Below are 22345 nucleotides of genomic sequence, written 5' to 3'. Positions count from 1 at the left end.
TAGGATCTTAACATTAATATTCCAGTTTCCTCTAGTACTCTGTTCTCGATTCTGTATATATATTTTCTATTATGCTGGATTCGGCCATTATTAGTAATATTTGGGAGTTTTGCATTTATAGAAAAACACATTGTCATGAATCTTACACATTTGAAAGACATAATGCAAGTTTTTAGTCCAACTGAAGTGCAATAAGGCTGTTCACCTTTGTAGAACAACTAACAAAGTAGCAAGAAATAAAATTTGCCATACAAGTGCTCCAATACATTGTAGGTGCCTTGTTATTGTATAGCTTGATTATTAAAGTCGAACTCAAAGCTCTTCTCAAAACTATAAACTTTAAGGCTGAAAACTGGTGAGTTGAGTTATTACTCTGCTGGTTGTGTTGTTAGGACATGTGCTACCAGAATAAGGAGCTGCAGCAGCTCAACCCAGCAGCCATCAGCTCCACTTGCCTGGTGAGTCTCCAGCAGCCATCGGGCATCCTGCTGCTGGAAGAGGGCTTGTTGCATGCTGGTGGCCAAGATGAGCCTCCTGCCAAACGGTCACGAGGACGCAAAGAAATCCCCCCAGACACCAATAAATGGATCCACCTCGCAAGGTATTACAATATTGTTTACCTTGATACTGGTTCTATCAGTGCTGGCTTGTAGCTCAATGTTACGAGCTTACTAACATGCCACAAAGTGTCTATTGTCTATTTTATGAGGACAAATAGCTGATTAGAGACAGGGCATAATTAACTTAATAATTTCATCTATGCAATGATGCTTTCATGTCTGTTTTAATGCCAATTCATTCTTTTCAATTCCTTTTTCCAATGGAGACAGTTACATTAACACATTTATGTACCTTACCCAGTGTTTCCTCTAGGATTTCTTTCAGCTGTGGGGGGAAAGGGTTTTGTTGTACCTGGGTGGTTTGTTAATGCTAAGTACTAACTTGTTAATAATCATAACCATTCATGCATAACAATGAGTTCAACATTTCGAAAATGTACTGTAGCACATCAACCTTTTTTTAATGTCCCGCCCCATCCAGGCTGTGATTGGTCGGTTCACGAAAAGTGAACACGATCAACCTTTATGATGAAAGGTTGATCATGTTTCAACAAAAGGCACCGGACATAGCTAAACAGCCAGCCAAACCCAAACTTTGCTTATCTTATCCCTATTGTATTCTGCCTTATGGCTTCATCTGCAAAACCTTGTTTTACCAGTTGAACTGAGGGTCTTGAGGGGAAGGATGCGGGCTGGTGCATAATCAAAGTGGGTCGACAACGCATCTGTCTCACTCTTGTTTTTCGAGAAGCGACCGGCCCACCGCGATTTCTCCCGGTGCTCCCGATGGCCAGTCCGACTACGCTGTGCCCTGTTTGTCACTCTGCCTGAGGAGAAAATGCTGTGCTCATGCTGTTGTTTATTTGGTTGTCATGACTTCGCGAGTTCTGTCACTGTTCCAGTTGCTCATCCTCAAAGTGGAGAGAGAGCGGATGACCATTCATCTGAGTTCAGTGGAGCGGACAGCTCTGCAGAGTCGTATAAGAGCCGCTGCAAAATGTATATAACGGAAACACTGTTACCTCTGTCCCTACACGTTTTGTCAGATTGTAACTGCCAGGAGCTACATTACATGTACAGATCAATCACCTTTGGATGATTATAGCTGCTATTGTTAAGTGTAGAAGTTAGCATGCTCTTTGTTTCCTCTGTTCTCCAGGCTTTACAGATCTTTGGAGGATTTTGATGTCGTGCGTGGCATCTTTGGTGGTAAAGTTGGGACCAAGTCGATCACCTGTGCTGCGCTTCAAGCTGAAGCCAACACTGACTTTGCAGAAGCTGTGAAGCTTTACAATGAGGTACAGTTTTTCCCAATACAAGAAGTCTAGCATAGTGCTTAGATAGCATGTCAATGCACATGGACTGGTGCATTTTTACCAGATTGCTAGCTTGTGTATGTAGCTCTGTAGTGTAAAAGTGCATACTCTCTTCCATACTGGCAGGCTCTGAACACTGAGCATTGGAGTGATGGCGAGCCCACAGACTCTGAGAAGGACTTCTGGGAAATAGCTGCTATGGAGGCCTACAGTCATCTGACTGAGTGGAAGTCCCTTCAGTACTGCTCCACTGTGAACATAGATGAAAACTCGCCACCCGACCTCGAGAGGATGTGGTCGGAGCCGCTCTACCAGGTAACAGATCTGACCTTCTGACATCCTGCAGGTTTTAATTCCATCCAAAACTGCATTCTTCCTCTCTTGTTGAACATGCAGTGATGGCTTGAAATGAAAACCTAAATTACGTAATCTCAGCCCTCCATGTCATGCAAATGCCCCTCCCAGACTCTTCAGTCATCTTTAGTAATAAAATACTGCGATAGTAATTTAAGATTAAATTTGACAAAAAAAGAAAAGAATTCTGTAGCATAACATAGCGTGATAAAAGCACTGGAAATAGAGATGTCCTTCAAGTCCTATTATAATGTATTGCACAACATGTAGTGAAATCTCTGGATTTTTTTTTATTTTGTCAGTTGTAAGTATTGAGTCTATGCAAACCCAGAGTTTTAATGCTATTTTCACTTGAGTCTTTTGCGTTTGTGCCAGGAAATGTACCTGCGGCACATGATTCGCAGCATGTTGAAGCAGCTGCAGCTGGGTGAGACGGACCAAACTCTTCTAAGCTTCATCGACAAAGCCATGAGGGTGGAGGAACGCAAAAAGCTGCTGGAAAGTCATTACAGCCAAGAGCTCAGCTTGCTCTACATCCTGCAGGAGGACTATGACCGTGCAAAATACTACACCAACTACGCCATGCAGCTCTTTATGGAGGTCTGCTGTTACACATCCTTTCTGTCTATCAGCTCAAGAGTTTTAGAACGACGAAGATTATTAATTCATTCTTATTTTAAAAGCAAAAATAGTTTATGTATGTAAAGTATATATAGAATTCATACATCCTGTAAATCTCTCTAGAAATATTTGGTTTATTGTCAAAGAATATGCAGAAATGTGTTTGGATCTGAAACTCCACACTCAACCACTGTGTGCACTCAATCTCTTTGCCTCCTATAGAATTACTCTAGTGTCGATACGCTGTTGACTCAAAGTCGGCTTACCACCCTGCAGTCAGTGCAGGCCTTGACTGAAATCCAGGACTTCTTGCTGTTCATTAAAGGAGAGGGTGAGCGGAGATATTGTCTTTAAAACTCAAACACTCAATATCCAAATAAAATCTCTAATATATCTTCCTTAAAAAGTTATTCAGTTTTTTGAAAGAATTGTAGAATAATATCCTTGAAACTGTCTTTAATACTTACTTTTTTTTTGTCCCACTCTCAAAATTTTGTAACTTTTACTGTATTACATTCATTAGTGTCTGTGAGCTCCATCAAGCGGCTCATCAGACTATGGACTGAGCGATATCCTGATGCTAAAGTGGATCCAGTGAATTTATGGGATGATATCATTACATCTCGGTAAGAAAAAAATATGTTTAATATTTTGCTTACAAATCTTTTAAATTATCAGATAACAAATTGTGATACAGTGTCGAATTTGATCTCTATGTTTCAGATGCTTCTTCTTGGACAAGATCAGGGAAAAGCTGAGAGGCCACGCTCCCAGTGACAGTATGGAGGTGGACGGTTCAGATGACCCAGCAGGTGACATTGACACATTAGTAAATGACTGCAAGTTCAACATGAAGCTACACATGGCTGATAGCGCATGGAAGCAGGTGAACAAATAACTTTGGAATTAACTTTTTTTGCGCTGTCACAAGTTTACCACAAACTCACCTTGGAACACGAATGTTGTTTTCAGAATAACTTTCCTGTGGCCACCAAGCTGCTGAAGGAACTTCACAAAGAAGCGAAAACAAACAGAGGCTGGTTGCTGCCGTGGGTCCACAGTTTTAGCCGCTACAACCATAAACGCAGCCAGGCCCAGGGTCCTGTGGATCAAATCAGTGCCATGCTGAAGACTATCCCACTCCTGGGTAAGCAGGGAACAGGAGTCCTGTACATTAGTTTGGGGATTACACAACTGAGATTAATAGACAGCTTTAACGTGATAACTGTATTTGTCACTGTCATGATACAATTTTTCATTTGACTCGCCAGATTTTGTGATAAACTTAAAGGTGCCCGGTGAAGTTTTCATTGAGTGTTACTCACCAAAACACATTTTGTGTCCTTGACTGTCTAACGAACATGTTTAGTGTATTTCCTTCCTCATAAAACATTTGCTGAGCAAATTTTCTAAATATTTTAAACCCTGCATTGTTTACATTTGTGTTTGCTTGTTAGCAAACTTCTTCTTCACTGCCTTTGTTGATGCATTTCTACGTGCGTTACCGCCGCCAACTGTCAATCAGCAGAATAGCCAGTGGCAGAATCTGACCTGCGCTGTCCGAATTCTAGTGCATGTGCAGGTGCGTCCCTGTGTGCATGTGAACAATGCAAACTAAACAGGGACTCACTAACAAAAACATTGCTCCATAGTGCCTCTAGTGGTCAAAAACTCCACAGGCTTTAAACCTTTTGGCACTTTCTTCTGGAGTTTAAAACATTATAGTAATTGAAAAATTCAGGGTGTCAACTAATTGACATCAATATTTCAAAGTTTGAAAGCCCATCACTTGGAGGAATTATGCTATTAGGCAACGTAGCAACAAGTATCTTTCATTTAAGTTTGAAAGCTTGCTTGATTAAAGGTAGCTAGAGGTAGTTAAGGTTAGGTGGGTTAGTTATATAGATATATAGTTTATATTAAGTTTTTTTTTTAAACACGTATTTTTTACATAAGGTAATCAGCATAAACATGATTAGACATTTTGCAGTCCCATTAATAACTGACCCATAATTATGAGTCACTGTGGCCAATTGTTGTAATTTTAAAATAACATTGGTGAGATCATTTCACCAAATTTTGTTAAAACTCAATGAGTGATGTTTGTGATAGTGCATGTGACAAATGGGCAAAGACCAGTCCGTAGTCCCTTATTTTGCTGGCAAAACATTCAGCACACGATCAGAAAAACACTAAACGTACTTTCTGGTGTCGTGCTGACACAACAGAAAGAGGTGCTTGTCAAAATATATCATGCGGCACTAGAATAAATACACTTGATCCATTACAATTAAAGCATAATGCGAATTATTGAGAATTTTGTTAAGATGCTGTCAGGTCATGGCGACACACCAAGTGCAACTCTTACTTTATTGTTATTTGTTACATTACTTAATTGAAAATGCCTTGGTTCAAGAATTTCATTGTATACGTTACTGTTGTTGACAATAAAACTTGAACTTGAATCAGCAGTAATTGTTTATTTTTAGGAGATGGGACAAAACAATGGCACCCCCACACTTTGCTGTCTGTGTTGTCCACCCTCACTTGCAACTGGAATGTTTTATTTCTAATTTTCAATTTAATTTGTATCCACACATCCAGATTATTTTCTGTAAACCAGGTTTGGAGTATTCAAATAAATAAGGCCCAAACAGAACAAATTAAGAAATACAGTTGAACAAAATTTTCAATTAGAACAACAGAAGTTGCAGTGACATGCACATATAGCTGAGTGTGACTTCAGCTTCTCTTGTTTCCTGTTGAGATGTTTCATGTCAGCTCTTTTCTCTTTGCAGAGGACCTTCAGGCTGACTGTCAGAGTGCCACAGCTAAAGTATTCAGATACCAAAAGATACTCCAAGGTACCTCTTTCCACATCCTGGCCACAGCTGTAAGCAGAAGCCCCTCGGTCCTGGGAACTATTGAAGCTGAGAAAGCGGAGAGAGTTGCAAAGCTTTCTGGGGCTGCTTGGCCCAATGAAAATCCAAAGGTACTCTACTTGCAGTGTATTTTTTTAATATTATTTTCAAACTTATTTAAAACATGTAGTGTTCAGTCTGACTAAAGCAGGTGGTATTTTTGCCTTCTTTGAATTGCTTATGGGCTATGGAAATGACAAAATGAGGGTGATGTGTACTGTGGTAAACTGTGTAAAATTCATGTATCTGAATGAAAAAAAGCTGTACTTCGTTGACCTCAGCCAATTATGTCCTTTTAACCCTGCCCTGTAGTATAAAATAGAACCCTGGGCAAGGCAAAAGTCTATGTAAATGAGAGACCGTAAGGCATTTATTCACTAAAAACTGTTTACCCTGCAGAAAGTGGAAGTGGGGCTGCAGTTACAAGCATTCAAGTTGCTGTGTGATGCTACCAGAAAGGCTGATGAAGAGCTTCAGTCTTATACTCAGGACTGTGTGGAAAGCAGCAGCATCATTGAGACATACATGGCTTTGGCTAACTTCTGTGACAAACGACTGCGAGAGGAGGAGCAGAGTGATACTGGTGAGTACTAATACTAACTAATTGTGTGCCTTTGTTGATTTACCAATTAACCCATTCTGGAGATTGTTGTTTTTAACACCAGACTGCTGTTACAGTTCAGTCTCTTTGACTGGTGCCAGTTTGCACCAGTAACCCAGTGATATAATTTGATGTCCCCGACACAAGTTTGCCCCGAGGACTTTTGTCACATTTTATCCCATTCTCTCTCTCTCACTGTATTTCCTGACGCTCTGTTCTACCAGTTATCAAATGAAGGCAAAAATGCCTTAAAACAGGCGACATGGATTTCAAAAATATTCACGGCAAAATAAGGTTATATTTCGATACATATTGTGATATAGCAGTTTTTCTGGTAATTCAATTCAGCAAGTGTTAAAATAGATAGATAGATAGATAGATAGATAGATAGATAGATAGATAGATAGATAGATAATAATATGGAATATATGTATGGTTTTGGATGAATTAAATACCTGACAAATCAAGATACTTCATCACATTGACAAAAATATGTAAATCCATTATTACCAGGCCAGCTCATTGATTTGTAACACTGACCACAATGGCCTAATTCACCTAGAGATATTAAAGGGATAGCTACCTTGGTATAAACAGCATAGTGGTATACGTTTTTGTGTTTTGTTACAGAAAGCCAATATCCAGACCTGGTGGCACTGCCTGTTCATGTGGTGGAGAGCATGTTGAAAGCACTGAAGATGAACTCAGAGGAAGCTCGCCTCAAGTTCCCACGTCTGCTGCAGATCATTGAGTCCTACCCCTCTGAGACACTGGACCTCATGACAAAAGAGGTTAGTGTGTTAAGACCAGAGATGTAGTGGAGGGTAAACCCACACTTTATCCCACTTTGCATTTGCAACCTTCTTCTTGGGCTGGTGTAAATAATTATAGTAATGATGTTGTATAAAAATTTGTTTATCAAAGTTTTACTCAAAATATAATTTGTCTTTTTAATTTATAGCAGTTCTTTGTTTTGCAATGGTCTCCAACTATTTATGGAAATTTACCCATCTGTTAATTACATTACAGCCAACATGAATTTGCTTTAAAGAAATAGTTTGAGGGAGCCAGGCTAGCCATTTTCCCCTGTTTCCAGTCTTTGTGCTAAACTAAGCCGCTGGCTGTAGCTTCATATTTAATGGACAGATATGAGAGTGGTATCAATGTTCTCATCTAACTCTCCACCAGAAAGTGAATAAGCATATTTCCCAAAATTTGAGATAATTTTTTGTTCTAGTAAGCTTTATTAGCTGGGTTCTCCCTGGTCAAGAAATGTCTGTAATATTATAGATTTAGAAAGGTCATTCTAGACAGGAAGTCTAATAAACACTCAGTAAAAGTGTTGGAGTATCAGCGTAACTTGGTTTGCAGCTGTTGCAATTGGGGTTGCTCTGGTGAACAACTAAAAATCACACCTGCCACTGAAATCATACTGTTACATTTATTGACAACAATGTAAAATGATGAACAACCAACATTTTTAAGCTTCAGAAGTACAACACTACATCAACACTGTAGCGAGGAGACTGCATTTCAATTAGATGCAGTATCCCACAATGTATGTGCGCTTTAGTTGTACAGTGACAGTACTATCTTTCCATGTGTAGATGATGTCAGTTCCCTGCTGGATGCTGATTGGCTGGATCAGTCAAATGGTCGCCCTTTTGGACAAGCAGGAAGCTGTGGCAGTGCAACACTGCATTGGGCAGATAGCAGAGTGCTACCCTCAAGCACTGGTTTATGCTCTAATGATCAGCAGTGAGAGTTACCAGTTTGAGCACTCTGCTACAGGACACCAGCAGCAGGAATTTGTCAACAGGTAACCTGCCTAATGTTTTGTCTGGGGAAGAAAGACAAATTACAATTCCAGATGGATTCCCATTCTTTTTCTAGGTTTGATATTACTAGTGCATTTTGTTAACGTCTACTTATTAATATTTGTGTGTGTGTGTGTGTGTGTGTGTGTGTGTGTGTGTGTGTGTGTGTGTGTGTCAACAGGCTCAGGAGCATGCTGGATAAGGGAGGAGCTGTGAAGAACTTTGTGGATGCACTGCAGCAGCTTACAAACCCTGAGATGATTTTTAAGGTAATGAGCGCAAGTTCAATCATGAATTATTGAAGCTTCCACCTACTGGTTTTTGGCCTGTCATTGATCCTTGTCATTTGGTCCACACAGGATTGGTGGGATTGTGTGAAAAATGAATTGGAAAAACCAGGATTTGACATGAAGCGAATGGGCGACATGTATGACGAGATGCGCTCTTCACTCGGAGATCGTAACAGAGCCGGTCATGGGATGTTTCGCAAGAAATTTATCCAAGTTTGTAGTTTGCTTCGATCTTTCATCTTTTGTATAGCAAAGAGCTTATACGACAACATATACAATCAAAAAATGCATTTTCATTCTTTTCCTAAACTTTAAATGGTAAATCTGCAGGAGATCACTTTTCTACTTTATTGGGTTGTCAGTTAAGCTAGCTAAGAACACAGTCCACTTCATTGCTCCACTGATGTTACACACACACACACACACACACACACACACACACAAACCCTGGGCCAATCACTGCTCTGGAACGCCCATCTTATTATCATTTATGCATAAAGTAAATGGGAAATATGGTGAGGAAAAGCAACATTTCCTATGTTGCGAAAGGGAAAATAGATATGTAAAAGATTAAATATCATAATATCATGTTATATACTGTTATTATGGTATTCATTGCAGAAATTTGCTAAAGATGTGGAGAAACTGCTGGGACCTAAAGGTAGCAAGCTGTTTGAGAACCGAAAACAGAAAAGTTTTGTGCGGCGGGTGGAGGATCTGGCAGCATCCATGCGTGGATTTCAGAAGGAACCAGGGAACCTGAAGGAATACTCGCCCTGGCTGAGTGGTTTTAAAGCAGACGCATTCAGGAATGAGCTGGAGATCCCAGGTCAGTAAATAAAAACTCACTCTATTGAAATCAGGGTAGTTTGCACTCTGGTACGTTGTTGGTATTGACATGTCTTGTTTATGCCATTTTTCTAATGTGATTATTACTTATTTCTAGTCGTTGCTGTGTGTTTAATGGTCTGTAAGTGAGAGGGAACCTACATTTTCCAACAGAAAATAAAAACACTTCTGTTGAACTTTATGGTGAAGATATTTTTCTTTCCTCTTTTTGTAGGGCAATATGATGGCAGATCGAAACCTTTGCCAGAGTATCATGCAAAAATAACAGGCTTTGATGAAAGGGTATGCTATTATGGTCGTTCACTGTAAAATAGGACAATTTGAATGTTCTAATAGCATCCAGTGTGTAAGTTTGAAGTCCCAGTGTGGGCTGGTCAGTGTATTAGTGTGAATTTATGCCCTGCAGGTAAAGGTGATGTCCTCCATTCGCCGCCCCAAACGTTTGATCATTCGTGGGGATGATGAGCGGGACCACCCCTTTCTGGTGAAAGGTGGGGAGGACCTCCGCCAGGACCAACGCATTGAGCAGCTTTTTGCTGTCATGAACATTTTGCTGAGTCACTACGCTGCCTGCACAAACAGAGGCTTGCAGCTCCGCACCTATCAAGTCATTCCCATAACCACTAGGTACTGGGCTTGTCTGTCCTTCCAGATACATTTTTAAGGTTTCCTGATGTACCAAAATTATTTTATGTTATTATTTTCTTTTCTTATTTTATTCTATTATTTTATCATTGGCGATTGGGGCCCATCCAGACATACTTTGATGACTTGGTGCCACGCTGACCCTCCTCTTCACATTTAATATATGAATTTTATGGAGAAAATCTGTCAAGAATTTGCCATGGTAATCATGTCACTGCCTTTTCAGAATTGGTCTAATTGAATGGATGGAGAACACCTGTACTCTGAAAGAGTTCCTGTATAGCACAATGACTGTTGTGGAGCAGCAAAGGGCAGGGAGGTACAGTACATACAGCATTTCACCTTAATAACTTGGATGTCAGCCCACTGTCCAGTGATGAAGTTGTCATGCCATCTTCAGTGCGACAAAAAACTTTCTACATCCCATGAGTTTCTGCTAAATTGGCTGTGCTATAAAAGGGAAATAATTTTAGCAATTATTATGATTTTTAATGTTTTCTTCTTCTTTTTTGTCTAATAATATATACAATGGATGGGTTTGAGGTTTAAGTTTTCAAATTTCAAAGAAAAAAAAAAAAACATTGTACTTCTCTTACTCTAACTTAAAGTACCGGTACATACGGCGCTGCTGTCAGTGGAGTTTATCTTCTCTTGAATTTTATTAACTTCATTAATTAAACATAATTGTCTTATTATTTAACTTACTTATTGTTGTTTATAGAAAATATTGTATTGGCATCATACAAAAACTTTAAAACATTTTAAAATAATTTCATTCAGAAACATAAGGGGTGCAGACATTTTTATAGCACTGTTAGTGTATCAGTTATTATCAGTGTAAAGCAGTGATGTGTCTTTTTTATGATTTTTTTCACTATTGAAGTTTTTTGTGTAATTGCACATCTCAGTGGAGTTTAAATATAAACCATGTGACTTCTTTCTCTTCAAGGTCTGTTGAAGACTACAATAAATGGCTCTCAGCCATCGCTCCAAATTCAAGTGGTATAGCACTATATGGTCTGGCTTACAAGTAAGTCTCCTGAATGTTCATTTTCGTTCATAAAATGCTGGATACATCTAGTAACTATAACTGATTCAGATCAATTTTGTTGATTGTCCATGTGCCTTTTTGATCAAATATGAAATATCAGACAGCCATGAGCTACACCATGTTTATTCTTTGCCAGGAAAGCGAAACGTGCTGAGACTGTCAGCAACTTTTTGAAAGTGATGCAGCATGTGCCCAGTGATCTCCTAAAGTAAGGAAAGAACCTCTTAAAAACAAAACTGCTCATGAAGGTTAACACTTGCAGTAAAACATTTTCTTCTCTTTTTTTCAATTTCTAGGAGAGCTTTTCTGAAGCTGTGCAACAGTCCTGAGGCCTTTCTTTCCTTGCGCTCCCACTTCATCAGCTCTCACGCCTTACTGTGCGTTAGCCACTGGATTCTAGGTATTGGAGACCGCCATCTCTCCAACTTCATGATCAACATGGAAACAGGAGGCATGATTGGCATCGACTTTGGTCATGCATTCGGTTCAGCCACACAGGTTAGTCATACTCATTTTATTGAAGGCAGAAGTGAAAACATTGTATTTTAACTGTTGTTTCCATAAATATATGAAAAATCTAAAAAAATATAAAATTGTATTTTAAATGTTGAGATATTTCAGTCTGGACCAAAGTGGTGGTCCGACCGAATGACAGACCAACGTTGCCGTCCATAGAGACATACTGCCAGCATGGCCATGTGGTTCTGAGGTGTGAATGTGTCCAGCTGTATAAATGTGAACAGCACCTTGTTGCAAAAGACACAACCATCTCTTGTATAAATAATTCCCCCTCCATGCAATCTTGTATTTCCTCCCAGTTCCTCCCTGTGCCTGAGCTCATGCCTTTCCGGCTGACCCGACAGTTTGTGAATCTGATGCAACCCTTGAAGGAGTCGGGTTTGGTCCAGAGCGTCATGGTCCACTCCCTCCGAGCTTACAGTGCTGAGCCAGACCTTTTGCTAAACACCATGGATGTGTTCGTCAAGGAGCCCTCGCTGGACTGGAAGGTAACCATCGCTCCTGCTACAAAGATCTCATTAAACATTGTTTTTCTGAATTGTCAGTGTTTGACAAGTGAACTGCAGCTAAAGAAGGCAAGGGCATTTGACAAAATCTCTGGGAATATCAGAAGAAATGGGAATTTTAAACATGTTATAGACAGAATATGTGGTGTGAATCTGAGTTAAGACCTTTTGACCTTTTCTTTATACAGTAAACAGTAAATAAACTGTAGTACAAATGACATTTCCCATTGCTATTACACAGAACTTTGAGCTGAAACAACTGAAGAAAGGAGGCACATGGACGGAGAACGTAAACACCAAAGAAATCAACTGGTATCCCTTACAGAAGGTGAACTTTGCCAGAAGAAAACTGGAAGGAGCAAATCCAGCTGCTATAACCAGGTATATCATCAGATCATAATATGGCAGACCAATCAACAGGATTTCATTAATGTTAAACCACACTGAGGGTTTTTAGCACAGTGTTACATTGCCTGACTTTGGAAAGCCCTAATGAACTAATAATAACACTTTTATCCAATTCAACAAAAGTACTGATGTATGCAAGGTGTGGAAACAATTAAAGTAATCACATAATGCCTGTCCTATATGACAGCTCTAAAATCAAAACTACCTTTGTGACACAATGTTCAGTTTTTGTTGCATCTCTGTCACAGTTCTGTGATAATGACCTTTATTATCTCCATTTCTTTTATTGTGTCAGCATTCTCTTTCCCATTATCCAGATTTTGCTTTAGAGTTTGTTTGTTTTTTGGGGGGGTGATGCTATAAATCTTTAGTTTTAAATTTTTTTTAAAAAATCAGCTTTCAGTGGTTTCAATCCAAAATACTGTGACTAGTCTTCAAAAGGGCATCATTTGAACCCTGAATTTTACTTGTGTGTGATTAGATGTTGGTTTATTTTGTCAGTGAGGAGCTGAAGCTGGGCTTTGAGAAGGACGATGCCTTCCCAGGGATGCAGTCTGTGGCCTTGGGGACTGAGGAGTACAACATTCGTGCTAAGCTTCCGCCTGCAGGCTTATCGGTGGAGAAGCAGGTGGACTGTCTGCTTGACCAAGCCATGGACCCAAATGTGCTTGGCAGAGTTTGGGTGGGCTGGGAACCATGGCTCTGATTCTTTGATTTGTGAAGTATTTCTGAAGTCATTCACAATAATTGGGAAACAAATCTTATCATAGGTGAACAGCCATGGGTCGTACAGATGTTTAGTGGTCTTAAAAAGATCCCTGTAATGTCAAATTTGTCTTTTGTAGCTGTGAAAAATAATTCTCATGTATTGCATTATGGCACTATGTTTGTATGGCAGGATCAGCATATTATCTCATACTTAAGTTAAAATCAAGAAATTTAAGTCTGGAAAAATGATGGAATTTGGAAATGTTATATTGTAAGATTCTTGTTTTAAATCAGAGACAATAAGGGTCTATTTGAAGTAAACCAATCATTACCATCATTTACTACTGTCTTGTGATTTGAAATGAAATAAAAATGTCAAACAACAGCTTAAAGGTACTTGAGAGGCTGATGTAAAAATATATGATCACTTTGGTCATCTATTTGCAACTGATTAATACTGCGAACTTTCATATCATATTTCATATGATATGAACTGAAATACTACTTATCTTATACAGAGTTAGATTTAAAGATAACTATTTATAATCAGATTTCTTAATAATGACAGTGTAACAGTCAAATTTGTCCAGTGTAATCCTCCTTTTTGCAGATCTACCTTTTCAGTATGAAACACTCAACTCTGTAGGCTTAAAACGTGGCTGTAAAAAGTTTGTGGTGTGCCTCTGAACAGACAACATAGGCTGTGGTTAGCATGGATTCGTGTCCAGTGGATTCCAAAGTGGCAAATTCATGCTGTAAAAAAAAAAGTATCAAAATATTTATAGAAACTTTGCGATCCCCTCCTGCAGTATGTAGACGTTAGCGTGCCCAACTCTCTAAACTGGAGTAGCTTCTTTGGGAGGGTATGAATGTTCATGCCACACCTGTCAGATTTCAGCCCCTGCATACAGGTGCCCAGACCAACCAGTCATTTTACAAAAATATCCAACTGTGAGCATACATTTTATTAAAATAGTACACAGTACATGCGATTTCTAGATGATAGTCACGTATGATTTTACAACATATCATCACTTTAAAACCAGTCACAACAAGTTCTGTGGCAAGTCTTCAAAAGTAAACAATTTGTACAAAGTTACGCCAAAAGAGCAGAAGTGATGTTGTGTTATCTTTGAGTCATGTCTTTGCCTAACGGTGTGAGGTGATGACCTGAATGGCAGGTGGTTGCAGCGCGAAACAAACGCATAACTGATGTGAGAGACTGATACAAGACTGGATAACTTGTATGAAATCGGTTCATCTGTAAGAAATTACAGATAGGTTTCACGGTATAAATAAACCTCATAGCTCAAATGCACTGCCTACCAAAAATTCTGGTATATAATATCTGTATAGCTTATTCCTAAATTGATATTGCACATATTAGTTAGTTTTGTATATTAAGTTTTGACATCATATTAGGATATTAATAAAACAATTATTTACAAGTAATTATGTACAAGACTGACTTAAACAAGCACACTCATCAACTGATTATTTTTATTATCAATCTTATATTTAGCTTAAGTACAGATCACATTCATCATCCAAGCTTTGCCTGAAATTGTAGTTCAACTGATCTATATTGTAATCTCAAGTAATCTAATGAACAGTGCTAACAGGTTACAGGGAAGTTAATTTGAAAGATAACTGGTCATAACGTTTCTTTAATGCTGCCAACACTATACAGTACCAAATGCTGTCAAATCCATTTTCCTTTTTGCACAAAACTGGCAATAATTCATGTAGGCCTTCGTCCAGAGTTAAAACACTGTCAACTGGAATACTGTACACAAAAGGTAAATGTATCGCTGTGGGGGTGAAGTGATCAGGAATTATCTTGCAATAAGGCTCACCTATGTAAAGTTGGTAAAACTGCTACACAACATTGCAGACACGTGTTGCATTGATTTAGTGATCTGTTGTCAAGTGATAAGTTAGGTAAGTTTTCTGCAGACACAGTGATTTAGTGTTTTGCACTTTGTAAGTATGCACAACATTTTGTGTTTAAAGGTAAGAATGTGGCTGTTTGCATGAAGAGTTTTGCATACTGAATCCCCATTTGTGAAAATGTTGTTTTTGTGTACTGGTTTTGTTGGCTGACTAAAACAAGCACCCTCACCAGTTAATGATTATCTTCATTATCAATCTTATATTTTGCTGAAGTACAAATCACATTTGTGCTTCATGTTTTGTTTGAAATTGTTGTGCAACTTATCATGGCACAATCTTACCATTATTTCAACCGCAAACATCACTTAATCAGTTTTTAGCCACTAGCAGCGTTGCTCAAGAGATGGCAATATCAGTCCACCATTTTGTTCCACACTGAAATGCCATGAAAATGTGTACAGACATTCATGGTCCACAGAGGATTAATCAAAATGAGTTTAGTGATCACCTGACTTTTTCTTTAGCGGCTCCATGATTTTGACAGTTTGTAATGAAATATCTCTTAACTATTAGATGCATTGCAGGATGAATTGTAATAACCTTGGTGATGCTCTAAATTTTCAACTAGTGCCATCATCAGCTCAAATTTTCTATTTGTACAATTTGTCCCACAGAGCCTCCAGCGTGGCTGTAGACTCTTAGTTATAGTTAATATAGATTATAATCAAAAGTAGAAAAAACAAGAGTTAACTTGAAAGATAATTGTTCATAATTAAGATTTCTTTAATGCTGACCAGGACTATTACACATTTTATAAAAGTCAGTGTCATGGTCATTTTCCTTTGGGGTATATGGGTATATACCCATTAGTGGTATTAAGGAGACAGGGTTTGTTGTCATTGTGTGTTCATTGTGTATTCATGCTGCAAAAAAGTACCAAAATATTCATAGAAACGTCAACATAATCCACTTATGTAGGCTACTGACCATCCATATGCTTAGTATGTACATCCATATGCTTAGTATGTACCCTCCCCACACACCCTGCTAAACTGTAATACCTTCATTGGGAGAGCTAGTGTGCATGGCGATAGATTCATTCTATGCCTGCCACATCCCACGCCCTCTACATGCAGACACCCAGACCAACCAGTAGGTGTCACTAGCTTAGTAACGTGGATCCCACCCACTAAAGGTGCAGATGTGTCTGTTGGAACTCTAAAACAAGCAGAAGGTACTGCTGCCGGAAATTGAATAATAGTTGGTCCTAAACTCATCACTGTTTAATATTTTATTATGAATGTTATTATTGAGCCACACTGTATTTATAACTCAAGCATCTTCTCCATTGCAATTGCTAGCTCTGTAATCACCTGTCCACACTCAATAAGAACAACCTTTGAGCATACATAGCATTGCATATCCTCTTCCATTCATTCAAATCCTTTATTTTTTCATTGCAGCAAATATTTCAACCTTTATTTTCAAAGCATTTATTTTTAAAGAAGCAAAGACAGCAGTTACTTTGAAATAAAATTTTATTAGCAAGAAAGCTCAAAGCTAAAGCTGGAAAGAATATCAACTTTTTACTAGTCTATACAAGATTATTCTGGACAGACAATAGGTAATGACATCAACATAGGTATAAGTGCATCGTCACATTAATAAAGGAAGTCAATCATATTTCTCTTACATTTTTTACTGAATAATGTAATTGATAGGTTTCACACATTATTAGTACAAATGTGCATTTTACGTTAACCATATGCTCTAAAGCTTGCTCTTTGTTAATTTACTGGGATGGTGAACATGGTAATCATTATACCTGACAAACATCAGTATTTTAACATTGTCATTGTAAGCATGTAGCTATGCTATGTTAGCATTTAGCTCAAAGCATCGCTGTGCCCAAGTACAGCCCCACAGGGCCGCTAGCATGGCTGTAATGGTTTCGTCAAAGAACCACAAAATGACTTTACACTATCCTGTCCTTTTGCAGAGCTCCCTGGGGTGCCCTGTCCAGATCCACTGTTCAATCTTCCAGGTGTAGCGCGCCTTTGGGCTTGCTGGCTAGGTCTACGATTAATAGGTCTGCTTTGAGCAAGCTGCTGAGATCTACGGTCAGCAGAGCCTCGTGGGGTGCTCTGCCGAGAGCTACGACTGTTAGAGCGTCGTGAGGTGCTCTGCCGAGAGCTACGGCTGTTAGAGCGTCGTGGGGTGCTCTGCCGAGAGCTACGATTGTTAGAGCGTCGTGGGGTGCTCTGCCGAGAGCTACGGCTGTTAGAGCGTCGTGGGGTGCTCTGCCGAGAGCTACGATTGTTAGAGCGTCGTGAGGTCCTCTGCCGAGAGCTACGGCTGTTAGGCGTCGTCGCGGTGCTCTGCCGAGAGCTACGACTGTTAGAGCGTCGTGAGGTCCTCTGCCGAGAGCTACGGCTGTTAGAGCGTCGTGCGGTGCTCTGCCGAGAGCTACGATTGTTAGAGCGTCGTGAGGTGCTCTGCCGAGAGCTACGGCTGTTAGAGCGTCGTGGGGTGCTCTGCCGAGAGCTACGATTGTTAGAGCGTCGTGGGGTGCTCTGCCGAGAGCTACGATTATTAGAGCGTCTACGATTATTAGATTCTGGGGTTTGGGTTCTGCTTTCAGCGTCCCGCTGGAGTTGTCTCTTGTAACTCTCTAAGCTCATCTCACAGCGCTCACCATAGTATGGATACTGGCACTCACACATTGCTATAAAGGTGCCTGACACAACAACACATTTTCCATTTTGCCCGCAGTTTACTTTGCTGCAGAGAAGATGGTAGGGATCAGAGGGATCTACCATCATCTCTTCATCACTTTTAATAAAGACGATAAACTTCCCATAAAATCTCCCGCATTTCTCTGTAAAGATGTGGGGGGTTAGTGATTGGTCTTTTAGGCTGACAGAGCTTTCTGGGAGTGCAGAGTCCTCATCATCTGGTGCTTCCACAGCACTGGTGGAAGTTTGACTGTTTTTTTTAAAGGAATGCACTGCTGTGTATGTCTGAGACAACCTTTTTCCAAAAACTTTTTCTTGGCATTCCATCAGTTTCTGTGCTACATCTAAACAGATTTTTAAGCCCCGTAAGCACTTTTTAATAGCTTCTTTAACAGCGGCAGCCTTGGTGTGACCTCCTTTCACCTGCTTGGCTACAGCCACTGTAACTGTTCCTCTCTCTACCTCAGTAAACCCTGACAAAGCATGTCTTTTTAGTAATTTAGGTTTATGCTTGGAGTTTTTGGTTGTAAATGCAACAACCATCCAGTCATACCTGTCATATGTTTTTACCAAAAATGCCCTGACACTGTCTGCTATTTCTTGATGTTTTTTGGTGTAATCAATACGCTCAAAAATGTCCTGCTCTATGTAAGCAGCACTGTCAGATATGCATCGCTTGTGCGATGTGATTAAAGCTGAGGCAGATTGGGATGCTATCTTATGAGCAGTATTAACCCAGGCATTGGTGCTTGTGCCTTTGAATTCATAGTACTTTTCATTGAGCATATTGCCTTTACACATAAGTTCATTTAAATACAAAAACTGGGCTCTGATATCTTTTTCATGACATCTTAATCTATCAGCCAGTAGGTCTCCAAGGTTTTGCGTTATAGACACTGATTTAGCTGTCAAGAATTGGTGCAGGACCAAAGTGCTGTCTGCATATTGGCTGTAAAATGTGAAAAAATTCTTTTTGAGTGCCTCCTTTTCTGTGTTAGTTGTTTGTTGATACCTACGCACTAGCTCGGTGTATTTAAACCAGGCTTTCTCTATATTGTTCACTGGCATTTGGTAGGCACCAGCTGCCCAGGCATCCCATTTCATTTCTACACCAAAGGTGTCAAGCTTCACATGAAGAGCTTTAAGTTCAGAGTTGACAATGTCCATTGGGTCTGCTTGTGGCGCGAGCAGCAGGAGGGTGTTGATCTGCCCAGCAATGGGTGGCCCAACTACTGGCACCAATGCTACATTAGTGGCAAGTACCTGTCCAACCCACCTAAAATTTTTCTTTAACCAACCACCAATCTTTTTAAACATGTTCCTGTGTCGATTTCCATGCAATTCTTGGTTCAGTTGCTCCTCCTCAAGAGAAGTGCCTGGTGGAGTGCTTAAGACAGGGAGGCAGGAGGACACCAACAGCAGGAACAGCAGGCCTGGAGACCACATGACTGATAATACACACACACACACACAGACAATATGACACTCACTTTACTCACTGAAGTCACGTATATACTCAAATTAGAACAGTTTATGAAAAAGATCTTAAGACTCGAGTCAGTATTAATGTCTTTAAAGCAAGGTGAAAAAAAGACTCTTCAGTAATTACAGTGTGTAATTTCACAAATCTGTTAGCCTGATGTGTATCTACACTTTGTGATATGTGTTGTGCATTTATGGGCTGGATGGATGCTCCAACATTGGTATCTTGAGAGTTGGTTATCCAACAGCACTGCATTCGTGAGGTATGTCAAAAGCAGAACAACCATGAATAGGATTTTGTGAGTTTGGTAGCTTCTTGCACCAAAAAGCTTGCTGTTTGGCATCTGATTTTGAATGTTAGAGCAGCATATGAGAGCACCAATAACATAAAAAAAACATTGGCATAAAATGTGCAGCAATGGAGGAAGGGACTTAAACAGAATCTGACAGTAGATTCACTACTCTAGTGAACCAGTATCAGTAACAGATAGTTTTGTGCATGCATTGTCTTTATCCAACCAGGAAAAGTTGCCCATAGTCATCGGACAGCAGTCATATACAGAAAATGCCTAATATGCATTCCGAATAGTCATGTTTAATGACTAGCAGCCTCACCTGTAGACATCACACTCTAACACTCAAAATTAACACTCAATTTTAATTTATCAACAGAGACAGCAGACCTGGAAGGAGGCTTGGAGAGCTGATCTGCCGGTGGTATGGGTGCTCAGGAGGCTGATGGGTTGGTGCAGCGCTCGGCCCTTGGAATGGTCAGTGAGTAGGATTTGGCTGGTCAGTCGGCAGTTGAATGGAGTCTTGGAGAAAGTTTCAGATATGTAGGCTCAACACTGGTCAACGCAGCTTTATTAAAAGCTGACAAGCCCCTCCTATTTGATAGTTAGGCAGTTTTTTCAGTATTTTTTGGCCTGACAGAGGTGGAGAGGGGTGGCTTTACCTTGTAGAGTGGAACAAAAAAAGGTAAATTGGTGACCTGAGAACATCCTGGTTGGCTGGTTACAATAAGGGGGGAAAATAAAACGGTGTCTGGATTAAAATCTAATAAACACTTACTTTATTAGCTACAGGACACCAAATACTGTCTAACTGTCTGACAGGATTAATGATGGGATTTTCTTATTTTGCCAAATTTGTTCATAAGGGACCACAGTTGATACAGAAACTGTCCATTAAAATGTCATTAGTAATTAGTTAAGGTGATGTTTCTAATTTGCGATACCAAACTTCTAATGCACATTATATTTCCATGTAAAAGGCATTTGTTTTGTATTTTTGTAACCGTTGACCGTGTGAAATGGGAAACTGTCTTGTACTTCTGCAGAGGTGCATGAGGTCAGTGCCATTACACTGTAAGTTAGAGCCACCGCATAGCTAATGCACTCCACAGAGTAATGTGTTGGGCATTTCATAATAAGTCACTGAGACAAGTGTATGTGTGTCAGTGAAGGAGTCCAAGGAGTCCTTCCATATGTGTGAGGGCAAATTTGCCCTGAAAGAAGATCAGAAGTTAAAATGGTAAATGAATTCAAGTAACGTAAAGTAAAACGACATCAAAAAGGGAATTTGATATTCAAAGGACAATGGATCTTGTGAAATGGCAATTTAAAAATGAAAAAGGAAACACTTATAATAAAAGTAAAACTGGAAAATGACCAGCCTGGAAAAGCTTTCTGTTCTCACTGCAGCCATTTTGCAGGAAAAACACAGCTAATGACATGATTGATGGCTGTGTTCCATTTAGCTGTACCAATAAGCTTTGCCAATGAGCCAACATGCACAATACCAAGGCCATGCAACTGTCAAACCTAATGGAATACAGCCATTATTATTATCATTATTAGGTTCACCTGTGTTTTACAAGACAAAATATCTGCTGTGAGAAAGGTCTATTGAAGGGTTTGTCTAAATTATGAAAAATTTGAAAGATTTGTCTCTGTATTAAAATGGCATGTCAATATATTTGAGAGTGATAGCAGTTTCCAATGCTGCGTTTTGTATTTTGTAATGTGACGGGACATGGTTACATCTGGATCACAGAGTGACCCTTTGAATTGGAAAAAATAATCTTTAGTGAATGGAAAAGGAGCTGCAAAATATTAGATTTTTATTATATATATATATATATATATATATATATATATGTCATGTTTTTTTTCATTTTGACATTTAGATTTTGACTTTTTAAATTGTATGTAAAAAAAAAAATTTTACATACACCTCCAAATAATGTACATTTTCTTTCAAGGCTAAATTGTCCTCCATTCGTTTGCGTCCAAGTGTTTCTAAATGTGTGTGTGTGCACGCACATCAGAGAGACAGTGCAACAGTTGTGTAAGTATGTGAGAGAAAAGTGTGTGTAGGTTCTCCCTTGAATAATGAGTCCTGGTGTGTAATATCACTGAACAGATATAACTGCATAAACTGCATTGAGATGAATTGAAACCAATGCAGTCAATCTCCAATATCAAATATGTAGCATTTGTTTTTTCCAAATTTTTGAACAAATTTAACTTTGATTATAAATAAAGTATTAAAGTTTAAGTTAAAACTTGATGCGTGTCTTGTAGATGATATCCAAGTATGACTTTAAAAAATATGACATCACTTTAGGCTAATTGGAACAAATTCTGTGATTCTCTGATTTTTAAAATGACATACTTCAAATATAAACCACTTATAAAAGTTGAAGGCAAGAATCGGACAAAAGATGTGCACACAGTCCTAATGGCTCCCAGCAATTTTAACTGAGCATTGAAGATCTGTTAGATCGAAACGTTGCTCAATTAAAACTGCTGGGAGCTATTAGTACTTGCCTTCAGTTTGCTTTTTGACCCAGCACCTGTAGAAGTCTTTTGGATGTGCATACCCTACACCCTGTTCGACTTAAAAAAAAAGCTGAGCCATATAAAGCAGAACTGGTGTTACCTTTGAACTGTGAGACGTTAACCTGCTTGGTGCAAGGCAGGAAATAGCTGCTGCAAGGCCTCACAAAAGAAGAACTGATGAAGCACTTACTGGTTCCTGAAATGCTTCAGATCAGATCTACAATTT

The 22345-nt window shown here is 39.3% G+C and overlaps 1 protein-coding gene across 4 annotated transcripts in view; it reads left to right on the top strand.

The window, feature by feature from the left end:
• The window catches only part of prkdc (protein kinase, DNA-activated, catalytic subunit), a 41142-nt gene extending 27591 nt beyond the window's left edge, over positions 1-13551 (top strand). For all 4 annotated transcript variants that reach the window (XM_044176909.1, XM_044176907.1, XM_044176906.1 and 1 more), the window contains 24 exons: positions 393-601; positions 1720-1858; positions 2003-2191; positions 2606-2830; positions 3074-3182; positions 3375-3477; positions 3575-3737; positions 3824-3998; positions 5650-5843; positions 6172-6355; positions 7004-7164; positions 7981-8192; positions 8372-8459; positions 8550-8693; positions 9102-9309; positions 9544-9611; positions 9736-9956; positions 10201-10293; positions 10924-11004; positions 11162-11233; positions 11322-11523; positions 11844-12032; positions 12292-12431; positions 12960-13551. In XM_044176909.1, the coding sequence (XP_044032844.1) occupies positions 393-601; positions 1720-1858; positions 2003-2191; positions 2606-2830; positions 3074-3182; positions 3375-3477; positions 3575-3737; positions 3824-3998; positions 5650-5843; positions 6172-6355; positions 7004-7164; positions 7981-8192; positions 8372-8459; positions 8550-8693; positions 9102-9309; positions 9544-9611; positions 9736-9956; positions 10201-10293; positions 10924-11004; positions 11162-11233; positions 11322-11523; positions 11844-12032; positions 12292-12431; positions 12960-13164 (3774 nt within the window). In that variant the 3' untranslated portion in view covers positions 13165-13551. The remainder of the gene's footprint in view (positions 1-392; positions 602-1719; positions 1859-2002; positions 2192-2605; positions 2831-3073; positions 3183-3374; positions 3478-3574; positions 3738-3823; positions 3999-5649; positions 5844-6171; positions 6356-7003; positions 7165-7980; positions 8193-8371; positions 8460-8549; positions 8694-9101; positions 9310-9543; positions 9612-9735; positions 9957-10200; positions 10294-10923; positions 11005-11161; positions 11234-11321; positions 11524-11843; positions 12033-12291; positions 12432-12959) is intronic.
• Positions 13552-22345: the final 8794 nt, after the last annotated feature.

Source organism: Siniperca chuatsi, linkage group LG19 (assembly GCF_020085105.1).
Source record: "Siniperca chuatsi isolate FFG_IHB_CAS linkage group LG19, ASM2008510v1, whole genome shotgun sequence".
Taxonomy (NCBI): domain Eukaryota; kingdom Metazoa; phylum Chordata; class Actinopteri; order Centrarchiformes; family Sinipercidae; genus Siniperca; species Siniperca chuatsi.
This window is presented reverse-complemented; position numbering and strand designations above follow the sequence as displayed.